The 16510-nt window shown below is 34.3% G+C and overlaps 1 protein-coding gene across 2 annotated transcripts in view; it reads left to right on the plus strand.

Moving 5' to 3' along the window:
- Kdm3 (Lysine demethylase 3) overlaps positions 1 to 16510 on the plus strand; it is a 168568-nt gene that overhangs the window by 59404 nt on the left and 92654 nt on the right. For both annotated transcript variants that reach the window (XM_089737227.1, XM_089737228.1), the window contains 2 exons: positions 2776 to 2860; positions 7909 to 7976. In XM_089737227.1, the coding sequence (XP_089593353.1) occupies positions 2776 to 2860; positions 7909 to 7976 (153 nt within the window). The remainder of the gene's footprint in view (positions 1 to 2775; positions 2861 to 7908; positions 7977 to 16510) is intronic.

Consider the following 16510-nt stretch of genomic DNA (forward strand, 5'->3'; position numbering starts at 1 on the left):
TATCGGTCATTTAGCTTGTAATGTCCTTAATCGATACATAAAGAAAATCCGTGTACTTAATTAGTTTCAATTTGATCAACAAGCTACCGTTAAACAAAGCCGAAAACACAGAAACTGGATACATACTTACGTTGTCTAGTACATATAATTCTGCCTATCATTATTAAACAATTAATAATTTAAAAAGAGCTTGTCCTTTTAAGTTTTAATGAAATGGAATCCAATTTGAATTTGTAAAATGTTAACTCATGTAACTGCGTAACTGTAAAACACATTCTACAACATAATTCCGAAGCGGGAAGTTCTGGACGTAACCGGTTTCGTTTACCGAACGCGTCGGCATCCAATGCGGCAACAGTACCCGATTTAAAAGGGCATGGTGTAGCTATCGTCGAGGGTATAGGTATGATGTGTGTTCATTACCCGATGTACAAGGAAACCTGTCCTATAGCCATTCCGTGTCGGTCCACAAACGAGGAGCAAGTATTCCGAACTTTCCACCTGTCTTCGATTTTAATTAATTACGGACCGAAAAGGGTAACGGCCCAGTCAATTTATGGATATCCAGTTGGAGTGGTTAGTTATCTCGGCACATAATTGAGGCCGAGTTCTAATAACAGATTGCCTGAGAACGACTATTCTAATATGTAATACCATACTAAACTCGACACTGTTGTAGTTTTATGTCTGGGCGGAGGTGGTTTTTTAAAGCCTTGCGTAATCATCATTCTCCTGCCCTTCTCCCAATCACCTGGGGTCGGCGCAGCATGTTTTCTCCTTCCATACTCCTCTACCATATACCATTTCTTCGCTCACTCCCCTCTTACACATATCGCCTTTCACGAAATTCATCCATTTCTTCTTAGGTCTACCTCTTTCTCCTTTCGTAATACGGGTACACAAATAAACCAGCACCTTATCTACTTTAAGAAATCTTTATTCAACTAAAGAAAGTATGTTTATCTATGATAATGAAGATAAAAAATTGAGGGTATGAGGGAATACTTAATTTTATTTTAGGACTTCATATCGGCAATCCTAGTTAATTTAAAATATTTAACTAATTAAATTAATTCAAAATGGACCAACCTATCGGTACAACCTCGTGCTCAACTTAGAATTTGGATGCCACTTCTGACCACGTTTACCCTCTGTCAACTTTAATAAATAAACTTTGTTGTTTTACAATACGCAAATGTTTTTAATTCATGTACCCAGTGTGGATTAATAAAATTTTCTTTTATGCGTCGGACACAAACAGTTGTTATGAAAACTAAATGAATTAATGTTAAAGTTTATTGTTATAGTATTTAAACTTTATGGAAAATTTAAATTTCGATAGAAACTTTAGGTGCTGATTTCAATTAGTTTCACTTTATTGTATACAGTACAGTACAGTATGTAGATACATGTTTTGTATTATTTTACATCATGCGTACATGAAAATATGATTTTTTTCCTTTTCCCATCTGAGTAACTGCGAAATGCTGACTGACTAAAATGCTTTTTACGTTTTAAATCTCTATTATTAATTTTAGTAGAAAATTCTGTTATAATGTTCACATCGTTTGATTATATTCAACTAGAAAATCAATTTCAGTAAAGAAATATGTAATTTGATAAGTTAGTATTGAGTGGAGCAGTTGAATAAACACTTGATTGCGAGCACTTCTGCACAATTTTGTTTCAAGTTTTGTTACGTGCGGCACGCTCGCCTACCGTACAATTATTGAGATAACTCATCAAACTCTTCACTGACTGTCAAAGTTTCTGAGTATTCCAATCTATCTCGAAGTTCTCTAAGTAATTACAGTTAAAAAGTTGAGACGTTAAACAAATTTATACTGCGAATTAGCGAGTGGGAAACTTGCCCAAGTTCGCATAACTGGCGTCCGTCGTTGAAGTTTTGAGTAAAACCCCCTGTTCGCCCCCTTCCGGGTTTCTAAAGTAACTTTCTTGGGAGTTCTCTTTGTTTCTAGAAAGTTCGTGCGCAACTTCGTCTTTTGGAAAACGACGACTTGTATTGAATACACTGTGTGGTCGACTGTTGCTTTTGTTGATTGGAAAGGCTTGTCTGTTTTCCCAACCGAATACTACTGACAGTTCTCTCAAGTTTTAGAATTATTTGTTTTATTAGGACTATTTAAATTGACTTAATTAACTACATCTGTCTTGTTTAATTCGCACTAGGACTTGTTGAACAATAACGAAGTAATGTAAACATGCAAATGGGTTCATTGAACATTGTTAATTAAATTGGACATCTTTAAAATTAGTGCTGTCTTTTGGGTAATCTGTTTTTCTCAATTATAAGTAAATACTTGATGCATTTAGTAAAACTGATCAAAAATATTCAGAGCCAATATTCAAACGCTGTTAATCATTGAATCCCACACCGGAATTTATATACCTATAAAATAAGCATTTCTTCGTAAAAAACAACATAAAACAGGCCCCTATGAAGTTTACGTTACGAAGCCGTGAGAAAGTTTGTATGAGTTTTCAGGAATTCAATTTGGAGATATAAACGTCGAAAAAATATTGCCGACTTTTTTTATACTTCAAAGCATGTTGTTTACTCAGATATTGATGAAATTTTGAAGGCTATTTTCGACTTGTTTTGACAATGTGAAACATATATCATTGGTTAAAAACTATATTTTGAATTAGCTTCTCAAGACTGTATTGTTTTTGAAATATACTTTCTAAGAACATAAAATGGCAAAGCGTAAGACATCTGTTGAAAATATTTTAAAAGACCATTTTTGTTCACAGGAGCTGACAGTTACCGATGACACTGTTTTAGAAGAACATAGCGAAGATCCGTCTCTAGTTCAAATGAGGCTTCTCGGTGACGGTGGTAAGTAAGGTCCAGCCGTCTTTTATAGTTGGATAATTATAATGCAAAAATAATTCTTAAACAAGAGCTGGAAAATGACAATTTTTTTGCCTACTAAAAGGATCTGGCGAAATAATGGTTGGGTATCATTGGAACCCGAGATAGGATCGGTGAGGAAGCTTTTCAGAAAAATAAGATGAATATACCTAATACGGACGAATGACGGAAACTATCGTTGTAGTTTCAATTCTAATCACTTAATCTGAGTAGAATTTAATATTAAACACGACTAAAATATCGTGATTGGAATTATTGGAACTGTTGTCAGATTAATGTTTTAAATATTACACTTCTGTAGTGCAGATACCGCGGTAGAGTATTGTCCCGTACCTTATAATATCTATGCTGTTACATAATTTATAACTACGGATCTAATGGCCCACACCGCTTTAGAACAAAGGATATTGTATTGCATCATAGTAACTGTTAAGAACAATGAATAATGAGTTTTATTTATTAAATCGTTTTATATGTTTATCAAAGATATTAAAGAAAACTGTAAATTAATTAGAAAAATATAATAGAAACCATTTGTTTTGAAGTCTAATAAATAAACATGAGTACTTCGTACTAACTACATGCGTACTGTTATAATAATTAGCTGACACAACTAAATGTGTAGTAGAAATCATGGCATCCATTTATTTTATAAAAAAATATAATAATATTCAATCATTTCATAATATCCTACTATGTACGTTCTGTCTTCTGCACAATAGAATAAGGTGAACGTATTTTTACGAATCAATTATAATCTATAATAGGTAACCGGACTCTAATAACAATAAAAAGGTATTATAGTTATTTTGGGTGTTAATTAAATTACAATTACTTAGTCTGGCCATAAATACTGTTACAATTAAAAATAAACAAAATATTACATTTGAATTTGGAATCTGTCATTTCTATATGATTGCTCATTGAGTTTTCTCATTTTGGCGCCAATACATTGTACAATATTTTCATCATCATCATCATCATCAACAGCCCACAGTTGTCCACTGCTGGACATAGGCCTCTCCCAATTCACACCACTGAGCTCGGTCTGCGGCTCTCCTCATCCACTTCTTGCCGGCCACCCTGCGGAGGTCATCCCACCACCTAGCCAGGGGGCATCCCACGTTACGACTTCCGCTGCGCGGTCTCCACTCGAGAACCCGTCTGCTCCAGCGATCGTCAGTCCTACGGCATATATGGCCAGCCCACTGCCACTTCAACTTGCTGACGCTTTGAGCTATGTCGATGACTTTAGTTCTTTGTCGATATTAAAATGGAGTGGGGTGATAAAGAGAACCGAATCGCTGTGATTGCATTGCACAAAGTAGGTATGGAGCCAAATGTAATTTTTAAAACTCTCCATACTCTTGGTATTAGTAAAATGTTTGTGTACCGGGCTATTAATAGGTGCAATGAGACCTCCTCTGTTTGTGACAGAAAAAGATCTGGCCGTCCACGTATTGTACGTACGAAAAAGGTGATCAAAGCAGTAAACGAAAGAATTCGAAGAAATCCTGTCCGAAAGCAAAAGATTTTATCTCGGGAGATGAAGATAGCACCTAGAACCATGTCGCGTATTTTAAAAGATGACTTAGGACTTGCAGCCTATAAGAGACGTACTGGTCATTTCTTAACTAATAATTTAAAAGAGAATAGGGTTGTAAAATCGAAACAACTACTGAAGCGGTACGCAAAGGGAGGTCATAGAAAATTTTTGTTTACGGATGAGAATTTTTTTACAATTGAGCAACATTTTAACAAACAAAATGACCGTATTTATGCTCAAAGCTCTAAGGAAGCTTCCCCATTAGTCGACACAGTGCAACGTGGGCACTATCCGACTTCAGTGATGGTTTGGTGGGGTATTAGCTATGAAGGAGTGACTGAGCCATACTTTTGTGAAAAAGGTATCAAAACATCGGCACAAGTGTATCAAGATACAATTCTTGTGAAGGTAGTGAAGCCCCTTAAGAACGCATGTTCAATAATCAAGAATGGTCCTTCCAGCAAGACTCGGCGCCAGGTCATAACGCTCGGTCTACGCAGTCTTGGTTGGAAACGAACGTTTCGGACTTCATCAGAGCTGAAGACTGGCCGTCGTCTAGTCCCGATCTTAATCCGCTGGATTATGATTTATGGTCAGTTTTAGAGAGTACGGCTTGCTCTAAACGCCATGATAATTTGGAGTCCCTAAAACAATCCGTACGATTGGCAGTGAAAATTTTTCCCATGGAAAGAGTGCGTGCTTCTATTGATAACTGGCCTCAAAGTTTAAAGGACTGTATTGCAGCAAATGGAGACCACTTCGAATAAGCTTTTTATACTTTAAATTGTTTTATATTTATGTATTAAACTAACACACTGTAAAAGTAATAAATGTTATTTGCCATAGATTTTTTTTTGTTTTCCTTTGTAACAGTATTTATGGCCAGACTTAAGTATATTTCAGCGGTGATTTTCATGAAACATCATTGGTTTTTATAATTAATCACTGAATAAAATAGAACTCTCCCAAAAAACGTGGAATTAAACCATGAAAGTAGTTTTAATTGTCTTAAGACTCGCGAAAACCAAAGAAGATTTTTAATAAATTACAATTATTTATCATAAAATTTTATCATTTTTTCACGACAACCTAAAACGCCAATTACAAAATATGATGTGATTTGTGTCTAATTGTTATAATTAATATATTTGTGCATAGCCTTTAGTTTTTGGTTTGGCTTAGCCCCAAATGACGTCATTAGTTTTGAAGTTTAAGAATAACTGATGCCAAAACACCATTTTTGGAATTGTTCATTTATTCGAGCATAATACAATAACTAAGTTGGGCGATTTTGTTGAGTCACTTTGTGTTTAAAAGCTTAGTATCAGATATATAAACTGGAATCTTATCTATGATAGCAAGAGCCAAAGATATGACATTGAAAATAACATTTTTTGATAACGAAATATAACATGATAAGCTCTCACTTCAAATATTATTTACATTTAACTATTAGTTAAACTATAAGATTAAAAATACAAAGAAATAACCAGACGATAGTTCTATTTGAATTAAATTATTATATTTCATGCTGTGACTGGGTCCTCAATTCACGAGTTCATCCAACGAGTTCTCAATCCACAACGTCGTGGTCATACAAAATTAAAAATTTAAAAGACATCTACACAAAATAAAATGAAAATATAATCAACGTAGTCGAAGCTAATCAAAAATACACTATTAAGAATAACTTTAAAACTACTGGTCAGATTTAAAGATAAAATTTAAATGTGACCACATGAGCAGAAGCACCAGCTTTCAAATAAATAAAAAAGAATGAACAAAATCGGTTCACCTAGAAAAAAGTTCTAAGCTCTATAGACGTAAAAAATACAGCGGAATTGAGAACCCTTCTTTTTTTTGAAGTCCGTTAAAATCATGATTGAGACTGCTCGATGCCACTTGAATTCGAAACTTCCCCCCTCCTAAGGATCGAAACTTATACTTATACCAATAAAAACTAAAATCATTGACAGTTTATTAAATTACGTTTTTCCCTTTTGTGAAAGTCGTTCGTTAGTCGGTCATGTATATCCAATAACTATTTTCCGTTCACTCAATATATTTAACACTGAACTATAAAATATTCCATACAGTTCGTTCGTAGCATCTGTTCTTAATCGCTCTTTTGTTTAGATAGCGGTTGATGTGTTAATAACATCGGGATGTGTTACGCAATGTGTTTTAATTTATCGAATGTACGTGTTATATCATGCACAGCATAATATTATTGCTCGTAGTAAGCGCTCTACTCAGTGATTATATTCTAAAATAGTGTTGTGTGCCTCTCAATGAGCATTGCTGTCATTCAATTTTTATTAATTAAGAATAAAACATATTTATCGCTCGAAGTTATCGGCGAGTACGTTTACCTTGACAAGCTGTCCAATTAGGTAAGTCGAACCATGAGAAAGTGGTCAACCGTCGAATCGGATGACATATTTCTATAATTATAGTACTTAACTTTATAATAGTCGTAAGATCAGGACTAATCAATTAAAACGCAACAAATCTAACTATAGGAATAATAAATATGTGCGATGTATTATAATACAACCCTATTTTCAATTTCGACACACTAAATGTGATACATGTTTTATTATTGAACCACGTGCACATTTCTCGGATAAGTTGCAAGAGAACTCGAAGCCTTTATTTCTATGTTCGTAAAGTAAAAAGCATGCACGTTCTAAATGTGATTCCGGGTTATGTAATTCATCGTACAACGACCTAAAGATGTTCTCGTAACATGTAAAGAGTAGCATTACCTTTATTCGCGTAATTGGATTGAAACCTTGCTAATGCAATGTATTTTTGCTGTTAAGGAAAAACACTATGCTGTTTAACGCTGATGTGGTCTTCCTGAACAATAATTTCAACTAACACACAAGAGATGGCGTTAGTGAAACGCTTAAATAACAAAATGATGCTTGATAAACTTATTAAGTCTACAATCACTAATACATACCTTTTATATGTTCCTGATGAAGATAATATTTACAGGGGAAAACATTATTTTGCATTGGATTGCTTTTTATCTTTTAAATGTGAATAAAGTTACTTTCTACGTATTAAAATGTATAATATATTATGCGAGTTAGCTTAAATGTTTTAAGGCCTAATCTCTTAAATATTCTTATTAAGAATACTTTTGAATGACATAAAATATTTGGATATCTAGATAATATAATTGAATATTAATAGCTCAGTTAATATTCCAATAAACTTACGTTTTATAAGTCCTTATAAGCGAAGATTTATATTGGAGATCATTTTTAATTAAATCCGTAAGTCTTAGAGAAATACTCGAATGTTACGTAATTTTTTTCAAGCATGTCAATTAGCGTCCTTCTCATCACGAAACTAAATTTAAATCCCCCTTCTCTGTATCTCGAAAGTGTAATTGATACTTTATTACGAAATTCCTTGTAAACGTCTCGTAAGTAATGAAACTCCTTTGTTCCAGTGATAGAATCGATAATGCGAGGAGAAGTTGTGGGCGTTATGCCGCGGAGATCCCGTTCCAACCTTCAAGTGAGTACATGTTTATATTATACATAATTTCGTTATAAATACCACCCTCGGAGTTCGAGCTAATTTACATAATAAATACGTGATTATTAGCGTAATTGAACACAAAACTAATTTTCTTTTGCTTTTCAACAACATTCATTTTATTTTATCTTTAACGATTGGTTGATTTCGAAATAATTTTATTTCATTTGATAGTCACTAAAAATATTAGTTATAAAATCTTAAATTTACATTTAAATGGAAACTATCTAAGAATCTATTTATGGATTTTATTGTTTTTGAAGTATGTGACCAGTTTGTTGAATGAATGAAAAAAATATTGAATTATTTATCGATTAAAAATGCAATGTAGCTCCGTTTGTTTGATGATAGAATTCAACCCGTGTAGTGTCTTCTTAATTGCCTGTCACAGTTCCGATTTGAGGGGCCAATTATGAGTGTAAATCAGAATTTAAAAATGTACCCATGTATTTATCAAATTAAATAGCTCATTACCGTAGTTCCTGTACAAGAATATCATCTCTTAATTTACAGAAAAACATAAAAGAAACTCCCACGGCTCGCAGAAAACGAATTGATGTATTTTTTTGTATTTTTATTAATTCTCCGTTACATTAAAAGAATATATTTCTAAAAATGTTTTTAAAAACGAAACAACATCGATTGAACATTTTGAATGAAAAAACGGAATTAAACAAAACTCGTAATCTTTGTTCTACAGCGCAATGGAAATTGTTATTAACTAGTATTGTTAAGTAACTGGAACTAACTTCACTATGTCGTACGTCGTGTTATTACAAACAAGCCTATGTAATTTTCAAGAGATATACAGTTCCTGTTGTTCACTATCATTGAATGCTAATACCGTATGTAAATTTGAATGTCTGTCTGTCCGTCGTCAGTTTATTTTGGTACCGAGCCGGTCGCGACAGGTCGATGGCGCCATGTGACGCATGATCTAACATTATCCTGGACTTTTCATTGCTACGTCTATATATGGCAGTAATGACTAATGGATCCCACTATCGTGTGGTACGATTTCAAATATACTTTTTATCGGCAGATTATAACAATATTTGAAAGCCCTGACAATAAAATTACATTCCTTACTAAATATTGTTCTGTTCACTTTTAGATTGCTATTTCAATTAGAATTGGACAGCGTCCTTTAATAACAATCCTAATTCCTTAAAAGCCATTGAATAAGAAAGATAATTGAAATTCATTTAGATAATTCCACAACGTACAATAACTTGGTCGTTTCCGAACAGAATGGAAGTCTAAACGGTCGAGTTTCTGCACCACTGAACTCATTTGAATATTGGTATGGAAACACCGAAGTACTAAGAACTTCGTTCGGTTCTCCCGACATTGTTTTCAACTAATGTTAATCTGAGGATGTTTGTGTTGGACGCGAGCGGGGCAAACCTCTGAATATACATACACATGTATGCTTTTAAACTTTGGCTCAAATTCTTAATTAGATCGGTTCCCTGTGCTTCGGCGTTGGAGATAATTAAATTTTAGCCGTTCCGTAAATAAGTCTAGTCTAAATTAACTTCTAAGATCCGAGTGTTTTCAATCTGTTCTCAAAGAGGAATTAATGAGGTTCGTAGCTGCTCTACGTACTGTGGGCGTGACAAATAGTTTATTAAGATGCCTTGTTTTTTTTTGCTTTTATTGATTACGACGTTTTGATCTATTTTAGCTTAGATAGGCTGACAAGTTAACGATGTATGTAGTGTTAACGGATTATCGGATTATGTGTAGATCTCAAACCGCTTACGTTGAGATATAACCTGGAAGTCACATTTGCATCAGAACAAGAGGCATTGGAAACTTTCGAAGTGGAATGTATTCTACTGATTCACGGTAGTAGTAGTTTTTACGGTAGGTTGGTTTGCTTTAAACGATGTTGTTCCTTTAATTTAGAAGTAGTTCGTAGATAAGTTACGTCATATGGATATGTTCGTCGTTATGAAAACACATAATAGGTAAATATGATGATGAAGTCGTCGTGGCCTAAAGGATAAGACGTCCGGTGCATTCGTGTTGAAGCGATGCACTGGTGTTCGAATCCCGCAGGCGGGTACCAATTTTTCTAATGAAATACGTACTCAACAAATGTTCACGACTGACTTCCACGGTGAAGGAATAACATCGTGTAATAAAAACCAAACCCGCAAAATTATAATTTGCGTAATCACTGGTGGTAGGACCTCTTGTGAGTCCGCACGGGTAGGTACCACCACCCCGCCTATTTCCGCCGTGAAGCAGTAATGCGTTTCGGTTCGAAGGGTGGGGTAGCCGTTGTAACTATACTGAGACCTTAGAACTTATATCTCGAGGTGGGTGGCGCATTTACGTTGTAGATGTCTATGGGCTCCAGTAACCACTTAACACCAGGTGGGCTGTGAGCTCGTCCATCCATCTAAGCAATAAAAAAAAAAAAAAAAGATTATTTTTAAATTCAATATTGATTCCCTTATATAGTCACGTAACTTCAGGTATCATATTCTGCTTCTGTCATACTGATTAGAGCTATGGTTTTTATTTTAACTTAGGTCTAAGTTGAATAAAACTGTATTTAACAAAATATTTCCTCGTTAAACCATTGTCAGGGCTAAAAATATGAATAACAATTAACCATTTTTCTTTTTATGAACACGAAAATAGACCAAGAGTTTGGAAGGCTTCGTAAAGTTTTTCCGAAGAAAGCCAAAACAATTTTATTGTATTTTCAAAAAGAAAAACGTTACGTTTTTGCTTAAACAAAATGTTGTGTCCGGAATAACTCTGATTCAAATAAAAACCCATTTTCGTGATAACTTTTGTTGCTTACAAAGTACAATCAGAAAAGGGTACGATTTACTTGTACGTAAACTAATTTATGCTCAAATTTCGATTCAAAATCCCCAGATCTGGAAGGTAGACAGCTGTAGCAATTTAAGTGGAAATCTTGAATGACTAATTAATTACAGAATTAGTCTTCAAAGAGAATATCTATTCCTCAGACAGTTCGTTTCCATTTTGGTCTTAATTTGAATCTATCTAGCATTGATTTTGGCTAATTCCGCAGTAATTTGTTGAGACCACTGTCTCATACATAGGTATATATATACTACTATACTACATATATACTCTCATATGGCTTTAGTTTTTTTTAATAGTTATCTGCCAAGTAAATTGTATTTTTGCTGTGGGTCGATCCGGCTTAGCCTCAGTCGTTTTACACTGTATATACATGGATTAAGCTCACATGTCGTTGACATTTTCTTTAGATATGTAAAAGGATTTTGAAAGCCAACCACGAGGGTATGGTCTAAATTAATTGGCTCTGTATGTGCACCCACAGGGGATTTTCCTTTAAGTGTTGCCTATGGTGGTGAAATGTTAGCAATGTTCTGCCTAATTGCTTGTTTACTTTGGAAATAATAGAATTACTTGATCGTTTCGATGTAAACATACCAAGAACCTTTGAATAAATTAATTAACAAATAATAGTTAGTAAACATATTATGTATGAACTTGACATCGACAATCTCTCTAAAATATTACAGAGTAAAGTGCAAAGTAAAATTAATGTTGATTTATTAATACAATACTTAAATACTTTGGCACTGAAAACGATATAAATTCTTCTTCTTTTTTTTCAGAACGGCAAACGGCTTATTGCCATGCCATTGTTTCCAAATTCGAGTTTTTAAAAGGTTTTTCCGTTAAGAGAATGATTTTTAGAGAATAGATAGGGCGTGTTTCCAAGGTAGGGCAATACATACTAGCCCATAAGAATGAATTCAATTTTACGTAAATTTAGACACATTAGAAATACATATATATTCCAGAGATCTATCTAGAGAACCGTAAAACTTCTTTTTTCCAAACCTGAAAAGGAAATGGTGCTTTATTCAGATTCAGTTGTCTGCTTTACATGAGTGTCACGTACAGCCGTGCAATGGTCGATAGTGCTCATCTCGTATGCAACCAATACATACGCCTATAATTTAGATAACGCCATGTTTGGTTACACCAATATGACGACACGCTCTACGTAAATCAAGCCACCGGTCTTTAACCACAATTGTATTTTTAATATTCATTTTAGGATTTTATTTTTCTATAACCGCCTTTTTCAGTGAACAATATACCATACTTCTAATTTTAAAGTCCAGTTAGTGTATAGTATTTATTGTATCTTAAACAGCATAAAAGAGTTTTAAATTTGCATTTTTTTTTATCATTCCTATAGGTACTACGTACAAAAAAGTTTATTTTTATATTTAACTGAATTCATGCCGTTTCTGCTCAACTTGTTAACAAAGAATTACAAAAAACTCCGCATTTGCATATCCGTCGGAAACCCTTTCCTTTGTCTAATTTTAATTTCCGAAATATTCACTCGACGTAGAACCTACAAATGATACGATTAAGGCGAACATTGCACGCCGAATTGACAAAAGGGGACGAATCCTTTTCGTTACAATTTGTCTGGTTCACCGACCCTTTTCGGAGAGATGAATTCACCCAGCGCCCTGAATCTATAAACAATTCATCTTGCCAAATCTACGGACACAGAGAAAATGTCAAAATCGTTATGAATAGGTGGTACCCTCCGACGACATCGATATAGAAAGTAGTTGTTTTTTTAAATATTCTTATTTCGAACGATATCGTGTTACTGTTATCTCTTTTCATCTCTTAGTGGAATTTTAAGCTATAATAGCATTCACCTATTGCTCTCTCACGTTTACGGGAGAACAAAGAGGAGACTTCAGAATGCACTTTGGAACGATTTTCGATTGCAAAACTGTTCCCGGTATTTGTGACTATGAAACTACTATTGACTCGAACATTCTACCATTGAAACTCTGAAACTAGTAAAACTTGTTTGAACTCCGATTTTAAATGCCTGTTTTAAATTGAAACAAAACCAAGTTTTTTTTTTTAGGAATTAGTAAAATTTATACGTCTTACTCTAAAAACTTAGCCTATATTTGGCACGACAGGTGTCGGAATATACCTGTAAATAAATTGAAACAGATTTAAGACAGTCGTACTTGAAATGACAACGAAAAACAAACAAGATAATATCTCAGATAAACTTAATGTTAACATCACGTGCGTATACCACAACTCCGCTCACGGCTCGAGGTTGTTACTATTAATCGACTGCTCTCTCGTCCGCTAACCTACTTATGTCGTTGAAGTGTAAACGTAGGCTTATATAAAAATAGACAGTTTATTTCTTATTGAAGTGGGCATAAATTAACCATAATGGACGAGACCAAATGCGAACAGTTACGTGAGTCTGCTTGCGCAAAAGTCCGCAAAACTGTCCACTTTTTTTGTACCACATTAGCTTTATTAAATGGGTAGGCGAATTCACGGCCTTCACGGAGGCATTAATTGTACTGTATCCACTAACGCTATAATCACATCAAAGTATATCCGCTGCCTCCTCTGCTTCCTTGAAACTTGAAGTCCATTTCTCAATGAAATTGAACAGTATTCAGTTCAACCGTGTTCTGTTCGTTTTTATAGTCTTAACTACATTGTTTATCGTTTTTTTTAAATATAATTCTACATCAAGCTGCGAACAACATGTTCTGAAGTTTTTGTGGAAACAGTTTGTGATTCCCTGACTGGCGATGGTTATAAAATTCATTCTAAGAGGGTATATTTTAAAAGTCATTACTATTGATGCTGCTATCTATAATATTTGTTGTTTGTTCGTTGATTAAAAGCCATAAATTAAGTTTAATGTGATATTTATTGTCGATTTCGTACAGTTGAGCATTAAGAATAGTTGAGTTAGTAACGCCACCCACCTTGAGACATGGAATTGAATTTTGAAATGGATTGAAATAGGTATAAAGGGGAAGCACCCCGTGTGGACTCAGAACGTACTACTCAATCCTCCGTCATATGGGTGATTTTACAGTTGGTAATACTACTGGCAGCAAAATATTGAAACGGCCACGCTTGGTGTTCGGGAGTTAAATTACGTATGCAGTAACATTACTGAGAAACTGTTTCACATTGGATACGTGCCAGTATCGAATCCGCACCTCCGTAACTTACCGATAAATTGTTATTAGATACTATCTGTTGATAAATAAGGATATAAATAGTATTTTCAATAAAGTAAACACAAAACGGCTCTGCAATAAATTTGCCCAGAGGCAATGTAAATAAAATGAATTGTTAGTTTTACGATTGATAATTATCATTCATACGGGAATCCACATTCTGGCATCGGCACTGGGGTCATAGATCAACATAAATTAATTCAGGTTGAAACATAAAATAAAATAGCAGATAAAATTATAGGCGAGAAGAAAGTTAGATATAGCTCTGTATTTTTTTAATATTTTTAATATACCGAATATTACCGTTAAAATATTATTTTTTGGAACGTCCATGCATTAGTCGGCGTGTACATTGGTAATTAGTGCATCGAAATCAATTGTTAGATAACTGTGGGCCGACGAATAGTGACGTAATCAGAACATCTCGCTGTTTTTCGCAAGCATGTAATAGTGATGACGTAATGACTGCATTTCTTTATTTATTTGAGAACGACATAGGTATTTATTTCAACATACATAGGTGTTACATATTCAAGCAATTTGTAAATATCTTTGTAAATATATTTTATGTAAAACTTCAAGGGAAAATTTTGGTAAGAGCATGGAAAAAAATAGTCAACATTTCATTTGTCATTTATACATAAAACTGGATTATGACAGTAGATTTTAGGTACCTACCTACCTACCTAGTCGAAAATTTAAATTCGTCTAATTTGAATTTGGAACATTGAAGACACGTGGAATTATTCATGCAAAGATCTAGTTCCATTTCAATGAGTATTATAGAAAATGTAAAGTTTCTCATACATTGTTCCTAACACGTGTTAAGTTCGGAGGTCATCTGTATGGAGTTAAACTTATTTATTGTACTAAATGAATTAACGAGAGATCACGATCATCCTGATTTCCCAAAATATGGCGCGCCTAATAGTTACCATTGTTCACGGACACAGGTAATGCTTGCTTGCTGTACCTTCTTTTCCCCTACCGATTCGCTGGTAGCCTAAGAGCTACGCCCGGGCGGGTAGGTGAGCTCATGGGTTCAACCTGAGAGAATTTGCTAACACTAGTTCTAGCAAGAGCAGTGTCTCGCAAAATGTGCCACCGGACCGGAATCGCAACCCACTGAGCAGATCCGGCGAGAAGCTCAGTGGGCAAATATCTACATTAAAAGAAACAAGCATTCGAAATAATAATAATGTTTACTGTATGCACTAGGTTTGTGTTCCAAATTCTTTTTTCCTTTTGCGGGCCTACTAGAACAGATTTCAACATGAAATAAGTAGTGCCCTTGTACTCTGTATCCTTATTGTCGTGTTTTTTCTAACAGCTGTGTGTACAAAATATATTAAATAAAATAAATAAATATATAAACGAAAAAGCGAGTATAGTACCTATCGTTGTTTACTTTTGTTCAAAACCATTTCCTTAACGACTAATTTATCTGAATAGTATGATTCAGTTCAGTACAACGTGAATAGGAAAAAACCATTTATTTGTCTATTCAAATCTAGGTCACCGACGACAACGCAACAAGAATTTATGACTCATATACGCAGTTTGATAGTTTGAGCTGCTGAGATCGTCCCATATTTGTTTTGAACTTAGCCTGACTTTACTGTTCTGCATAAATTATAATATGAACGAGTTTACGGTTCACCTGACTTTGAGTGATTACTGGAGCTTATAGATTCTATTGTATGTTTCGCCGTTCCAACTGGAATGCATGATAGTTTCACGCCAGAAATGGGCAGGATGGTTGTGACCAGTGTATACGCAAATTATATTATTTGCGGATTCAATTTGTACTACAGAACATTATTCCTTTCTGGTCGAATGGTATGTAATTTTTACTGGAATCTTGTGAGCCCACACGGGTAGGTACTACATGCCTATTTGTGCCGTAAGGAAGCAGCCGTTGTACTATTGAAATAAGAACTCAAGGTGGGGGTGGCATTTACTTTGTTGATGCTTATGGGCCTCAGTCTTCACTTTACACCAAGTGTGGGCCCTGAGCTGGTTTACCCGCCTGAGCAATAAAAAGTCATCTGTGAACATGTGTTAAGTACGTATTAAATTTCAAAAATTGGTATCTGCCTGCAGGATTTTAATCGGTTCGGTTAATACATAATATTAAGTAAACTGTAATATTACAAGTAATTTTATAATATGCCGCTACTTACGAAGGTAATAAACAATGATCAACATAATTAAGAGGTTTTTCGTACTGGTTTATCCTGTTATTGCATCCAACAGCTTATTATCAAAATATGCAATTAAAATAATTAAAATATATGTTGTTAATCGTAATTCATAGTTTTCTAGTCTATATATCTGTATATACAAAAGAATAGGCAAAGACAACACAATTTACATTTTCTCCTCTTTCCAATCAATTTTTTTTAAGAAGAATAAAGTAATCAAAATATTACATTTTAAGAAAGC

This window comes from Bombyx mandarina, chromosome 23 (assembly GCF_030267445.1).
Source record: "Bombyx mandarina strain Sakado chromosome 23, ASM3026744v2".
NCBI lineage: Eukaryota > Metazoa > Arthropoda > Insecta > Lepidoptera > Bombycidae > Bombyx > Bombyx mandarina.